Source organism: Pleurodeles waltl, chromosome 1_1 (assembly GCF_031143425.1).
Source record: "Pleurodeles waltl isolate 20211129_DDA chromosome 1_1, aPleWal1.hap1.20221129, whole genome shotgun sequence".
In the NCBI taxonomy this organism is placed as follows: Eukaryota; Metazoa; Chordata; class Amphibia; order Caudata; family Salamandridae; genus Pleurodeles; species Pleurodeles waltl.
In genome coordinates, this window is record NC_090436.1 from 441,989,027 (window position 1) to 442,003,558 (window position 14,532).

A 14,532-nucleotide genomic window follows, 5' to 3' on the forward strand; every position below is an offset into this window, starting at 1 on the left:
ACTCCTTCTGGCAGCCCCATAATCTTTGATATATTTCTGCAAGTGGACCCTTCAGCATCGTCCAGTCTCTGCTCCAAGGTGTGCACTTTCTGCTGCAGATTTGCTATGTCAGTGTCTTTACCTGCAATTCTGGGCTGGACTTCTGCTAGGGCTGTTGCATGTTCGTGCACTGTGTCCGCAAGATTCTGCTGAACCTGATATAGGAGACGTAGGTCCACCACCACATTTGTTTAGCCTTCAGTACCTCTTTGGACTTCTGAATAGCAGCCAAGATTTTATCCAGTGTAACTGCATCATTTTGGGGGTCACCGGGAACTTACCCGTCATCCTTGGAGCCATCTTCTGTACCACCTTGCTGTGTAAGGCCAGGTGGAGGATCTGTTCTGGCTGTGGTGGACCAGTTTTCCTCACTTTTGCAAACTCATGAAGGCTATGTGTGCAGTTGGACTGCTGACCTCCTTCCTAAGGACCTGAAAGTTCCTGTACTTGTGTGGGTGGAAGGTCTCTCTGAACCTTTGTCAGTCTCTCGTTTTGGCAGGGGAAGCCCACTCCAGTTCCCACCCCCTGTGCTTCACTGTGCTCATGCCTCGGTAGCTTTTAATTCCACTGCTTTACGTGGTAGTGTCACACAAATGTATAGGCACAGAGCTCGCGTCCTCCAGGCCAGGCCGCATAAGATTCGCAGCAGCCTACCTCACCAGTCCATCTCATATCGCACTCCAGGATCCACTACAGCAGGGCGCGCTCATGTTTGCGCCCCCTTCGGGTGACCGGGAGGTGAACCCTGTTGTTTGCAACTGGGGAGACCTTGTCCCTGCACGACCGTTGCAGATGCTCTACTATCTTAGTCGTGTGGCCACCACCTTGAAGTCACTCCCCGAGCAGTTCTTTCCATGTAGTCTGTCCTCCTGCAGCTCCAGACGCTCAGAGGAGCGGCAGGCCTCTAGCCCCAGGATTCTTACCTCAATATAAGTTGGTTCTGGCATTTTTATGCCAGCAAGCACTGTGGAACAACCACTTTTACACAGCGAATGGGTGAGAGCTCTACGAGCAGAGTCTCCCTTACATGATCTCCACCCCATCCCCATCTTGCCAGGAGGACGTTGAAGAACAAGGACTTCAGCAGCACACCTGGTGACTACTGCAAATGAAGCACTTTCTTCTGTTGGCAACCCCAGGGGAGCACAATGAACTGCATATGGTTGAGTCATCCCTGGACCCATGAACTGTGTCCTGTAACTACGCACTACCACCGACTGAAACATGAAGGTAAACTAGACTCTGATAACTAGAACACTTCACAGCACCACCCTAAGTATTTGGTTAGGGTCCCAAGGTGTTTTTTGGGAACTGGTTTTACAGTTTGAGCTTCACAACTTACAAGATCTCCCAAAATCTAGAGCCATACGCTTCGTTTGGCTCTTGGTAAGTAGAAATTGTTCGAGTGGAGTGGCAGAACACTAATACACTCTCGTAGTAGTGTGGATGACTCTAAAGATATCTGAGTACAGAGCTGAACTAAGACGCTGTAGTTTGACATCACTGTACATTGTGAAATTATTCACCTTGCTGTTGGGGTTCTATTTAATAAGAGACCGTTTCAAATAGTGAACCAGCTTTGTGCTGCCTGTCTCTGATTTTGTTACGCACCTTATGTACTAACAGGTCATCTTCACAATATCATTGCGACTCACATTTTTGATAGGATATTCTTTCAAACCCCCTCCTAGCTACAATTCGTGATTGAGCAGAGATTCCATTTTGCATGTTGGAAAGGCTTTTCAACTTACAATATGGCCATTGCATTTACATAGGACTTTCACATTTATAAGCCCTGTCATTTGTGAATGGAAAAGTCTTAAGTACATCGGACCCTTGGTCAACAGCAGTAGAATTTTCAAAGAGCTAGAACAATTTTGTGGGTCACATCTCAGCCTCATAAAGTGCTAGAACCCTTAGGGCTTTGTTGACCATTTTAAGTTGTCTAACTCTTTCTACTTCATAGAAAGAACTAATATTAAGACTCACTGGCTCTACTGCATAGGGTCCCTAATTAATTATTACCTCCTAAGGCAAGCCTTGCAAATTTGCCCAAGCTTATACTGTATAGTCAATACTTCAAAGGCTATACTTGGCCAATCCATCTTGAGTGAAGCAGCAGCAAAAGCCCCGAGATGCCAAACTAACTACTGAACAGGGATACTGCCTAGCAATGGCTTAGTTGGATCAGGATCAGTATAAAGGGTCTCACACATTACCTTATGGAAGTTCTACATCTGATCTGGAGAAACAACTGTTAAAAACTACAGAACTAACTTCTGCAAAGTGCTTCCTGAAAATTCCTTGGCACACACATTACATGCCGACTTTCCTTTACGAGGCTCATAACAAGTAGACAAGGTGCTTAAGTATTGTCCTGTGACGTGCTGATCTGGGGACGGCTGACTAGCAGCCGCAGAAGGGAACGCATCTCTCTGTACTCCGATGACATCCTGCTATATTTGACCCAGGTACCCTCCTCGATCAGTTGCTTGGGTGACATCTTCCGGACGTTCGGCGAAGTCTCAGGGTTTGGATTAACTGGGACAAGTCCTTGCTATTCCGAGTGGGCACATGGACGCCAAGCCAAACACTGGTGTACCTCTGAGGATCGAGCTAGACAGGTTCAAATATTTATGGATTTGGATCACTAGACAGCCCACTCACTACTATGACGCAAATCTATCCCCCCTATTAAAAAGCTTTGAGAAGGATGTTAAACACTGGAGGTCCCTCTCTGTCTCAATGTTGGGGAGGGACGCATTATTTAAGATGGTATTCCTCCCTCACTTCCTTTATGTCTTTCAGAACTCCCCCCACCCTATTCCAGATGTGTTCTTTAATAGAGTCAAAATCCTAGTCCACGCACTTATTTGATTTGGCGGGCAGCCAGCCTAGAGTGGCCCTTCGCACATTACAGAGGTCGAAATATGATGGGGGAATCGCCATCACAAACTTTCAGAAATATTATGAAGCGGCACAAGTGCTTGTAGTCAACCACTGTGCCATTGGCCCCTGGGAGGACTCGGCGTTTCGGGTAGACCGGGAATCCAAGAATAACAACAGCTACCTGCACTGGCTTTACGGCAGAAATCTGGGATCCGCATTCCGCCCGGCAACAGTGACGGTCATTCAGACATGGTGGCCACTCACCAGAGAAATGGGGTGGGCCAACAGTTTGCCCCAGAAAACACCGATTTGGGAGGGCACACGGTTGCCAAAGGTGACTGTTCCGTGTGGGTTTTGGGGCTGGGATGCTATGGGGATGTCACCTCGGGCTGAGGTGTGGGACATGGACGGGGTGGTGCTATTTTCACATCTACAAATAGAATACCAAATGTCGGATACACAATGGCTGCAATATGCCCAACTGGGAGCAGCTCTACGCCGCAACAACCCTGCAGAGTCAGAGACCCAGGAAGATACCCCCTTGAAGCTGAGACTTTTAGAAGGCACAATATCATGGAAAACAAATTTCTCTCAAATATGACACTATAATGAGAAACACGCAACTCTCACTAGATACACTGCAGAAGGGGGTGGAGGGCTGTGGGAAACTGGAGGAGGCAGACTAGGTAGAGACGCTTAAGTTCCCAGCAAAGCTAGTCATTCCTGCATCACTCAAACGAATACAGTTTAAATACTGCACCAAGTGTATTCATGTGAACCTTACTGTACAAAATAGGGAGGGCAGCGACTGCAGATTGCTTGAAGGCATGTGGGAACATGGGCACGTTCTATTGCACATTATGATGTTGCCCTAAGACTGAAGGGTTTTGGAGGGAGGTGGGACAATCCTTGGATGATGCCACAGGGAATCCCCTGGAACTGAAACCAGAAACAGCACTCCTGGGAATCTAGGGACAAACTGATCACACCAGGGGCCATATGTACAAACACTTTTTCCCATAGACACAGAATGGGTAAAAACCTTTGCTACATCTGGCCCCAGGTATCAAAAACCATTACTCAATCTTGGTTTCATAGTGACTAAAAGAGAAATAGTCAGAAAATGGGGATCTTGGGACATCACCGGGATTCAACGAATGGACAGGCGCCGGATCTGGGAAAAGGAAGTTTACCGGGTAGAGGCAAGGAAAAGAAGTACAATAAAATATGGGTGGATGGGATGTGCAGGGTAGGTGAATCATCGGGACCCCCAGATGGACTCCAGGTTTGGTGGAAGTGCCCAGGAACAGAGGGGGAGATAATGGCCTAAAGGGTACCCAACAGATACCAGAGCGCGTAAGGAGGCATTGATCTGCATTTACAAAGGGGAGGGTGATTGGGTGGGAGGAGTTCTTTCAATGTATATCTGTTTCTTTTCTTATATTGCAATAAAATAATATAAAATAAAATGCAAAAACAGTATTGTCCTGTTTTTTTTTTTAGCTTTCATTTAAGAGATCTGAAAAGAAACCTAATAAGCTCCGTCAACATTCTCAGCCTTACAAGTGAATCAAAAAAAAGAAAACTGCTATTGTAAGGAGCTTTTATAAGTTTAGACTACCTTCAGTGTGTCTCCACTGACACGCTGATCAGTGGCGCTTCACAGGCCACTCATTTGAAGATGGTTGGGAAGTAATGCATCATTCATTTTTCTCTGCCTTCCTAATGTGTTAAGATATCATTTTTTACAGAATGTAAAAGAAAATACGTTGCAATCAGCTACCAGACATCAACCAAATATTCTAACACAACGTTAACTTTCTTTGAGCAACATTGGAAAGAAGTTATTAAAATAATCATTTAAAACATTGCCCATGCAACGGCCAATCAATCACCTTCCTCTGTGGTAAGTGCACTTAAACACTTGCCACCAATTTTAATTTCTGTTCAGTGGTGCATGGGATTTAACTAGTTTATAAATTGGAAAATTCAGTCTCGGGAATTGTGGAAGTCCATTTACTACTCTGGCAACCAGGCCAGGAGATAAAACTTCAAATGCCAGTGAGATGCTAACTGAAATAGTCTTCCCACCTACAAACATCCAATTTATTGTGACTTGTATTTGAGGGAAGTCTCATTTTATTGTCAGTTTACCCCATCCACAAGTTAGTAAGGGGGAAGAATGCCACGACCCTTTGGATGCATACGTTTGGGTAAAACAAAAAAACAAACAAAAAAAAAATCTGTAAAAATGCTCAGGAAGCACTCTTGTGAATTTGGAAGGCTCCACAATTCAGTTGAGGACTGTACAACTTGCCTAACCAGTGCTTAATTTGAGCCGGTTGCTTCCGGTATGGGGAATAGGCACTTATTTTTGAGGGCCGGCACTTATTTTTCCACCTCAAGCATTTACTGTGAGCCAAAGACACATATGGGAAATACGTAGGAAGAGACAAACGAAAAAGCACCACAAAGGGAGAAAGCAGAAAGCTGAGAGTGTGAGCTGAAGGGGCAGGAAGTGGCTGTAAATGAATTGAAGTGGCCTGAGATAGCTTCACGGTTATACTGCCTCAGTATTCTGTGCTCGCGCATTTAATTGCAGCAGCCACGTGTTTCAGAGGAGAGAGGTTTGGGCACCGGCACGTTTTTATTTACAAATTAAGCACTGCACCTAACAGTTTGAGGACAATTAAAAATAAACATTTGAGCAATTGCAAGTATGATAAAAACATTTGACTAACTTTATTTTTTATTCTACCAATCTAATTGTGGCCTGTGTAGTAGCTACTACATGTATTTATGAGTTTTACTGTCCAGCCCTACCTACAATACAGATTTTAGCACATCAAGCAGCTGAAATCCAAATACTCTCTGAGCAACAGCCAAAGGATATCATATCCTTAAACAACACTCAGGTTTGCATACTAAAAAGCTTACTGGCTGTCAGGTGAAAGACAAACGTTTGGAGGGTAAGATTGTTGTATTATGAAGGTTACTGTTCCTCGATTTCCCTCCCACGTCTCCTAAAGTCTTGTCTCCAGATACTACCTACCTGATTGGCACCTTAAACATTTTAAACCAAACTCTTTTGCATAAAGCTGCATTTACCTTCTCCCACCACCTAAACATAGAAATTCAAAGTACCATGTTCTTTAAAGGTATGAGAGGAAAACAAAAACTCTTAATAAACCAGAAATTATTTATCATCATAGGAATACAAGAGTTACGAAAAAGAATGCAGGGGGTGGACATCACGTCCAAATGGCCTGATCTCCATGGATTTTTTTTTTAATGTCATTGGAGACGACATCCAATACTTAGAAATCAGTCATTCTCAGAGCAACTGCAAGCCAAAAGGCAACCTTATGAGAACAAGTTATATGAAATGCATTTTAAAGTTTATTCCGTCATTGTGTAACTCAGTATTATTGATCTTTTACTATTCTGGAGAATATTTTTACATGATGCATCAATACCTTATAGAGTGAGCTTCCTCCAATGATCCAAAGCATGTCTACTTTTTCTGCCAGTTCAGGTGATTCTACAAGCTCTAAGGCCCCATCCAGGCTGTGTGCAAGATAGTGAGCTCCTTGTGGCGGTTCTCTAAAGAAAATGGTAACAAATATTAATTTACATAGACAAGTAATTATGCCATCATTACACACAACGACTTCATTCTGGGAAAGGATTTTACATCAACAATAGTCATACACTGGGAGTATACAAGTGTGGTTGGTAAGATGGCTCATTGCTGCAAGTGCATGCTGCTGACACCGGCAGGTTGACTTCCCTTTAAGCAGCAGGCTTCAGAGGACCACTCAGCCTCATTTCCAGTCTCTGAAGATATAAAAGATTTCAGTCTCCATTTTGTCAAAGCAACACCTGCCTTTTTCAGACTTAGCCTCTACCTGCACCACGCATTCAATTAAAACCATTTATTAAAAGAAAGGTTTTAATTTTGAATTGCTGTATCTAAAAAAATCACAGAACTTTTCCGTCCTGGAAGGAGACCTTCCCAATGACTGTAGAAAAGTGTTTGTCACTCGCATAGACATCTGCATGGCCACAGCCCCTGCAAACTCCCTCCTCCTGTCGTGGGATGCATCAACGAAGGTGCAGGGAGGCAGCAGGTCAGACTCTCAGTACAACTGGGAGAGGATGTAGATTAACGGCCAGAGCTGCCTACTTTGGAGCTAGGAAACCAGGTTTAAGTCTCGGCGTCGGCTCAACATCCTGTGATTCTGGGCAAATCACTTAACTCTGTGCCTACCAAAAATGAATGTGTCCTTATGCTCATGTAAAGCCCTCCAATACCTTCGGGTTCACTTCGCGCTCTATCAAAAAAAGAAAGACAAAAAAAAAAAAAAGAAACTTGCAACTTAAGAAATAATACCAACAGCTCCAGCAAACCAACTGCTGATCGTTTTTCTCCTGTCTGAAAACTTTTGTTTTGTTCCCCTTTGATATCAGTGGTAATTCCATAGCCACAGGTTGTGTTGCTATGAATAAACTATAACACTGCTAATCAACTCAAAGATATATATATATATAATGACTCCTTTCCAATATATGTTAAGATCGGGGCACTAAATGTGCTGACAGTGGTTAATATAGCCTAGTCTGTCTAGTTTGTTTTTATTTAGACATTTAACTTCTGTCCTGTCCACCACTGTAGGGCCTTAAACAAAGGAGCAGAGCACAAATAACCCATTTCTGCGCAATTTTACAGTATTTGTTGGGCAAAATATTGCCATTTATTTGATCTAAGTAAACACACTACTAACAGAACAAGTACTGCGTCCTCTGTGGCCCAAATTCTTCACTAACTCCTTTGTGACTTTAGCACCTTTCAGAGCTCCTAGACACAGACTAACATAGCAATTTCAAAAATGCTTAGATAACGACCCATTAAAATGTAACTGTCATAAAACGTTACACTCACTGCGGTATAACAGGCTACAATCAGCATACACAAGGCATTAAAATTAGCGATTAATGACACTTTTACGTGAACTATTTTCTCTCACATTTATGTTCACCCATTAGCGCTAAACTCTTCATCCCAGTTCTTCGTTAGACTGACTCAACATCAGTAGAGATTATTAACGGCAAAAAAAATCATGCCTCGCTAAAACATATGTTCCTCTGATCACAACTTGTTTTGGAGTTTCTAGAGCACGAACCTTGCGGACTAGGAACGGAGGCTGTACAAAGGCAAACCCCGTTTGAGGTGTTTCCTGAAAGCAGCTCAGGACATGGACTTCACGTTTAGAGTAATGTTATTTGCACTGAAATTGTGAATATATCCATAAACATAAATTACAAGGCAAGGCAATATACTTGTACTGCGACTCAGTCCGAAGCGTTTAAACAAAAAGCTATTTCACTTTCGAGGTCTTAATCTCTGTAATTAAACCTCTGAAAAAGGACATCATTCTACACGGGAAATTGATGCAATCACTAAGCTTGCACTGATTACCCGCCCCCTGCATTTGAATTAAATAAGTAAGTGCTCCGCGTGGCGGCGAAGCGAGATAGGTAAAATGAGCATTGGAGCGCGCTGATGGAAAGCGCAAAGATTACAGTCAGATTGGCTGCGCCAACAAATCACTTTATATAAGCACTGTCCACCACACTGGTTCAGGCTTTTTGTTCATACAATAGATGCCCAGTCAATAAATTCAGTGATTTGATGAAAAGTTCATCATCAGGACAGGGCGGCGGTAAGTAGTCACATACTTGTTTAATTCAAACGTATTGTGTAAATATCAATGCTAGATTGCGGATTGCTTGAATTTCCGATACAAAATTGCTGTTTCATTTCAATGTTTAAATGTTAAATTGTACAAATTGGCATCTCGTAAGTGAAATACCTTTTTGTGAACACAAATCCAATTGAATCACCTTAACCATAAATTGCATTGGTACCCCCAGTTCTCAGGAACACTGGGTGGCCTCTTCTTTCCAGACACGAAAAGTAAATACATTAATTAATTACGAGACTAGTCTTTATTTCCCCTGGGAAGTCCAGAACCCAAACTAACTTGTTTGATCTATTAGAAAGGATGAAGCTCTGCAAACCAACAAAAAGGTGAAATCACCAATAATCAAAAGGGAAAATGGAGCCGACTGCACCTCCCTTTAGGAGGTTTGGTCCCTTCGGGAAGGAGCATATTGTCTGTTTGTGACAAGCTGTCGTGGCTGTTTCTGCACATTATCCGTTTGCAGGCAATTGTCCTAAGTGTAACACAAACGGTGTGTCACTACCAATCTGTACATGGTACCTTTACACTACTAATTGCCACAAGCACAATTGAACATGCTTCATCACACTTCTCTATCCCTCACTCCAAGGTGTTCCTCACACAGATAAATCATGGCAAGACTAAAACCTGCCCCAGACATGACAACCAGGGACCTTCTCTAGGACGGTCCTAAAATCTCTCTTTTGGGGAGATTCCACAATTGCGTAGGACTAAAACTGATGCCAACCTCTAAAACCAGCCTATTTAAAACCAATCGTTAAAGGACATAAAACCAAATAAAAAGAAGGCTGCAAGCCTTCCATGGACCTTGAAGAAACAATGTATCAGTATTAACTGATTAAAGACAAAGGCTCTCAACTTGGTTTATGTGGTTAAAGAAAGGTGTAAAAGGGGAGCAGTTCATACGAGTGACTTTAGAAAAGATGATAAATTAGCTGAAAACTTACAGATGTGAGGATGATTGTATATGCTTTACCTTAGCTTGCTAATTACATGCCACTCAGTTTAATTAGGGGATGCTTTTTGAGAAACGGGTGTGCTACTACAACATTGTGAGTACTATGTGCCATGTCTGGCATGTTGTTCGATTGATAGGAGTCTTTCATTTTATAATTTCAGTTTTACACCAGATGATGACAAACCCAATAAGACCCACCTTTTCCCCAGCCACCCAACCCTTATTGTTAAGAGGTGTCTTGAAAGCCCTTGCAAGTCTGGAAATACAACACCAGCCCTGACTTCACTGCACAGGCTTCAAATGAACTTGAGCAGAAAGAAGTGCAGCTTGCTTATGTTCCAGTACCTTAAAATGCTACCACTGGCTTGTTTTTCATCATCTGGATTTAATTAACAAAACTTTTTCTGAGCATTAGGATTTTTCTTTACTAGTCGTTTACACTCCGAGAGCAAGACAACTGAGTGGGTATGAGGCGGAGGCTTCATTTGTAATGCTCCACGATTGTATAGAACACATTTACAAAGCAACATCCTGAACAGGTAAGTAAGTAATTTAATTTGAGTGATTTATAAAAAACATTCCAAAATAAATAATAAAACAAGCCATTTACCAAGAGTTTAGGCCGAGCATTGGATATAGAATTAGGCAATTCAGTTCAAGAAGAGAACATTAAAAACGTTAAAGAATAAGATTAAGCTTAAGGGTTAAACATCATATTGGGATAAAATACGAGATTAGGCAAAGCTGCAACCATGTAAAATGTTACAGGACTAACCGCCCTACTGGAGAGGGGAGATGAGACAGAAGAACAGACTGCGAGAGCCCAACAAGGTGTCAGACCTTTGAACCGGTGGATGCAAAAATACTTTGGGAAGCCTTGAAGTCCATGGGTAGATGTTAGATGGAATGCAGTTTAGGAAAAGCAAGTTCTGAGACCTATACAACAAAGGACAGAGATCAGTTCTAAGCGAGGGATTGTGTTCTTTCGCAATTCTGAATTGGTGCGTTTTTGCCTAGGAACTGCTTTTAAAAGGAATTTTGCAAAGCAGGCCATAACTGGGGGGAGTCGACCCCTACAGGTTGAAAAGAATTGCTTGGCGACAAGACCTAATGCAGCGGGCATTAAAGATGTTTTTAGAAGTAAACTTTAAGCCCATGTAGTGATTCAAGAAACAGTGTTCTTATGGCCCAACTCTCTCATCCTTTAGAATGTCCTTTCTAATCCAATTGTGGGTTGTCAAAAGGGGTATGGACCAATTTGCCCCAAGTCAAAATCTTAAAACTGTAGAGGACTGAAAAACCCACAGTATATCCAAATGTAAGATTCCAAGTTCGTCATGTATAATGGTTTTGAGATATGAAATTGACGCGTTGAGTCAAGATGGTGAGTCCAAAGTTATTTATTGATGCCCATTTGAACAGAGGGCCGTGAACATTTGAGCAGAGAGCAGGCACGTGTTTCGCCCCCTATGGTAAGTCTACCTGGGGCTTTTTCGAATCTGATATATATATATATATATATATATATATAATGACGAGGTCAGTATTGAGAGAGGCTATTAAAGAGCAAGCAAGTTTGATTTGTGCATTTTCTTTGGTGTGACATAGATAGGAAAAAGTACCATGATGTACCCAGTGTATCCGGTACGAGTGAGCAGAAATGAGAAGATTACTGAAGAGAAAAGATGTTAAGACTGGCACCAAATGTGAAAGAGGGTATAGGAGAAGTCCGAGGAAATTACAACTAGAGCATTAAAACTGAGAATACAAGAAGATTACTGCAATATACAAAAGGATGACTTAAGATTTCCATTGGTTGAACATTTTGTCAAATGTCACCCCATTACACAAACCTTTAAATTCTGTGGTCTCTAAAAATTAAAACAACACCCTTGGGGTGGAGATCTTGAACTAAAACTGCGACAATGTGAAAGTACTTGCCTCAACGAAGATGCAGAATGGCTTGATTAGCTCCTCTAACAAATCGATACAGATCCGTCATCACTGTCTCCCTCAACGTATACCATACTGTAATTTTCTGATTGTTCATATGAATATGATGATACAGACATTATAATATGGCTAGCACGTAGTAACGCTAATCCAACATCTATGCAGGATGTCAAAATCACCACCCTGACCTATACATGTACATGTCAGTATCTACAAAATGTATATTTTTGAACTGGGACTACTTAAGAGGGAAGGTTACTATTACATGATACCTTTCATCCACAACAGATGATATTTCAACTCCATTCTCTACCAGATACACTCACTGCTTTTTGTCTTGTTTGGGTCCTGTCTTTAATGACTGTAGCTACACACCTGGTCAGTCTATGTAGGGGTGTAACTATTAGTATATAAGCAGACACCCATATACGTTACTTAAATCTAACAGTGTTAAGAATTCTTAATTACCGTTTCCACATCATCAAATGATATCATTTACTTCTGGCTCCTCTGTACTTGTACATCACATGCTATTGTTATCTCTCTCTCGAGATGTCAGTTGAAATAGGGATCTACAATGCTAAGTCTCTCGGACATGACAATAAAAGTAGACTATGTTTATAACAGGGGTTAACATTGAATGGACATACATTACACAATGTTCCGATTGTAATGCTGGGGCTTCTGTTGCAATCAGGTGCTGCATCTTGAGTATAATACTGGTAGTTTTTTCTAGCAATCATGGGAAGTTAAATGCTCCTTCCGTATCCTAGCCTCTTACATTTGACAGCCTTTTCATCATGGCCGTCGATAAGATGTCTCCGAAATGCTGCTGTTTCTTTGGACCATGACAACAGAAGGAGGACGTCTGGCTCGGACCACAACAAATATGGTGTTGAACTAGCATGCGTAATACAGAGTGGGATTCAGCACGGAATATGATCTGTTGGTACATGATACTTTTCGCGTTCTCAGACTGGTAAGCGACCCGATAAAATGGGCTAATAACTTGCAAGTTGCTTCTTTTGGCACATGGATATGATAGAATGTCCATTCTACGTTTAGCTGCAGACCGCTAACTTTAACCCGCTAAGTGTGGGCGTCGGCCAGTGGCTGGCACCCGCACTACCTCCCTGGTGCGGGTCACGGCCAGTGGGCGACACCAGGGAAGGGGTCAGAAAATCCCCGTCGCACCCGAGGATTTTTTTTTTTTTCCCCACTCCCCGGGAGACACAGAAGCTTTTCTGTGTCTCCCCCCGCCCCTCCCCTTTGTGACGTCGTGTTTTCCCCAGCGGAGCAGGAAGCAGCCATAAGGCCGCTTCCTGCTCAGATGGGGAAAACGGCCCCAAACAGCCTTCCCCACGTTCGGGAAGGCCTTGTATGAAAGGGGAGAATCTCCCCTTTCATACGAGGCCTTCCTGAATGCGTTTCCTGGTCCCTCGATCGCAGGCCAGGAAACATCACTAGACACCAGGGATTTCACTTGGGGGGGAGGGGGGTCGGCCCCCTTGGAAAAAGACCCCATATAAAAGATGTGTGTATATATATATATATATATATATATATATATATATATATATATATATATATATATATATATATATATATATTTGCCACCAGTTGTCTTGCAGTTGCAGCTTGCGTCTTCAAAGCAATGCACATACTTCAACTGATGCATTTCAACTGTAGCTTTTAGGCAGCAATAAAAAAAGTCAAGTAAGTCTTGTGATTATGTTTCTGCTACAAAAGGATCAGACTTTTGTCTAGTGGCAGTTTTAGTGCCATAAAGAAGCGCCAAAGATTTATATGCCTACTGCAAAAAGAAAATCTGTATTTTATGTAAATAGCTGGGTACATTAGTAAAGTGAGCCATTTCCTGCGCTATAATACAAATGAAATGTATGTGCCGGATGGGGGCGGCTATGGAGAGATGAAAGGCACTTTTGCTGGATGGTAATGAGGGAATCCGAGGAGGAGGACATGGGAGTGGGAGCACCAATAATGATTGTTGGACTGGACGCAGGAGGTGCTAAAGACTGTGACGAATGGTATGTGACAAGGTGTTTTTTGAGTGTCTTGAAAGAACGTGCTGATTGAGGGACGAAGCGCAGGTAAGGTGGCCTCTACTGTTGCATGTATCACACACACACACCAGCAATTTTGTGACTGTCTACGTAAGCTAGTGTTTCAGAGCAACAGTTTAGCTAATAGCAGAGATGGCATCTTGATGGATGACTTCTGCTGACGCCGTCACTCAGGTTATAGAGGACAGCTCTGACATAGGATCAGAGACTGAGACAGCAGAACATGAGACAGAATCTGAGGGATAGGACAATGGCGCAGACTCTGGTAGTGATTTTTCAGTCTGAGAAGTCCCATTGGATAACTCGTTTTCCAGTAAATTATGAGGGAGGTGATGAGGACAGTCCTGCTGTCCCTTCACAAGCACAGTCTGTGCAACGGGGCAATAGTGGGTTAGCCCAACCCAGAGAGCAGGTAAATGCGGCGGCAAGCACAGAGAGAGAGTGCTCTCTTGGGAGCTCCCCAATTTAGTTCAGCCCCAAATTCCACTGCCCAAATCGTATTATGGAGACATCAGAATTATCCATCACAAAACAAACTGGTTTTGTAAGGCAGGCACCTTTGATTTTGGTCCTCGGTTCGGTGGCCATATAGGGAAACATACTAAACCCAAACATTTCTGGAAACTAGACATCCGGGGGAGTCCACAGAGGTGTGACTTGTGCGGATTCCCCAAAGTTTTCTTACCAAGAATACCCTGCAAAGCTGAAATGATGAATAAAAACTCAATTTTTCTTGCATTTCTGTCACACAAACTACAGGAATATGCTGGGATCCACAAAATTCCTACCACCCAGTGATTCCTCACCGGTCCTGATAAAATCATTATCCCAGTTGAGTGCCTAT

At 42.7% G+C, this 14,532-nt stretch overlaps 1 protein-coding gene across 1 annotated transcript in view; it reads right to left on the bottom strand.

Annotated features, from left to right (window-relative positions):
• DHFR (dihydrofolate reductase) overlaps nt 1-14,532 on the bottom strand; it is a 227,881-nt gene that overhangs the window by 122,581 nt on the left and 90,768 nt on the right. The window contains exon 4 of the mRNA XM_069224548.1: nt 6,405-6,531. Coding sequence (XP_069080649.1) covers nt 6,405-6,531 — 127 coding nt within the window. The remainder of the gene's footprint in view (nt 1-6,404; nt 6,532-14,532) is intronic.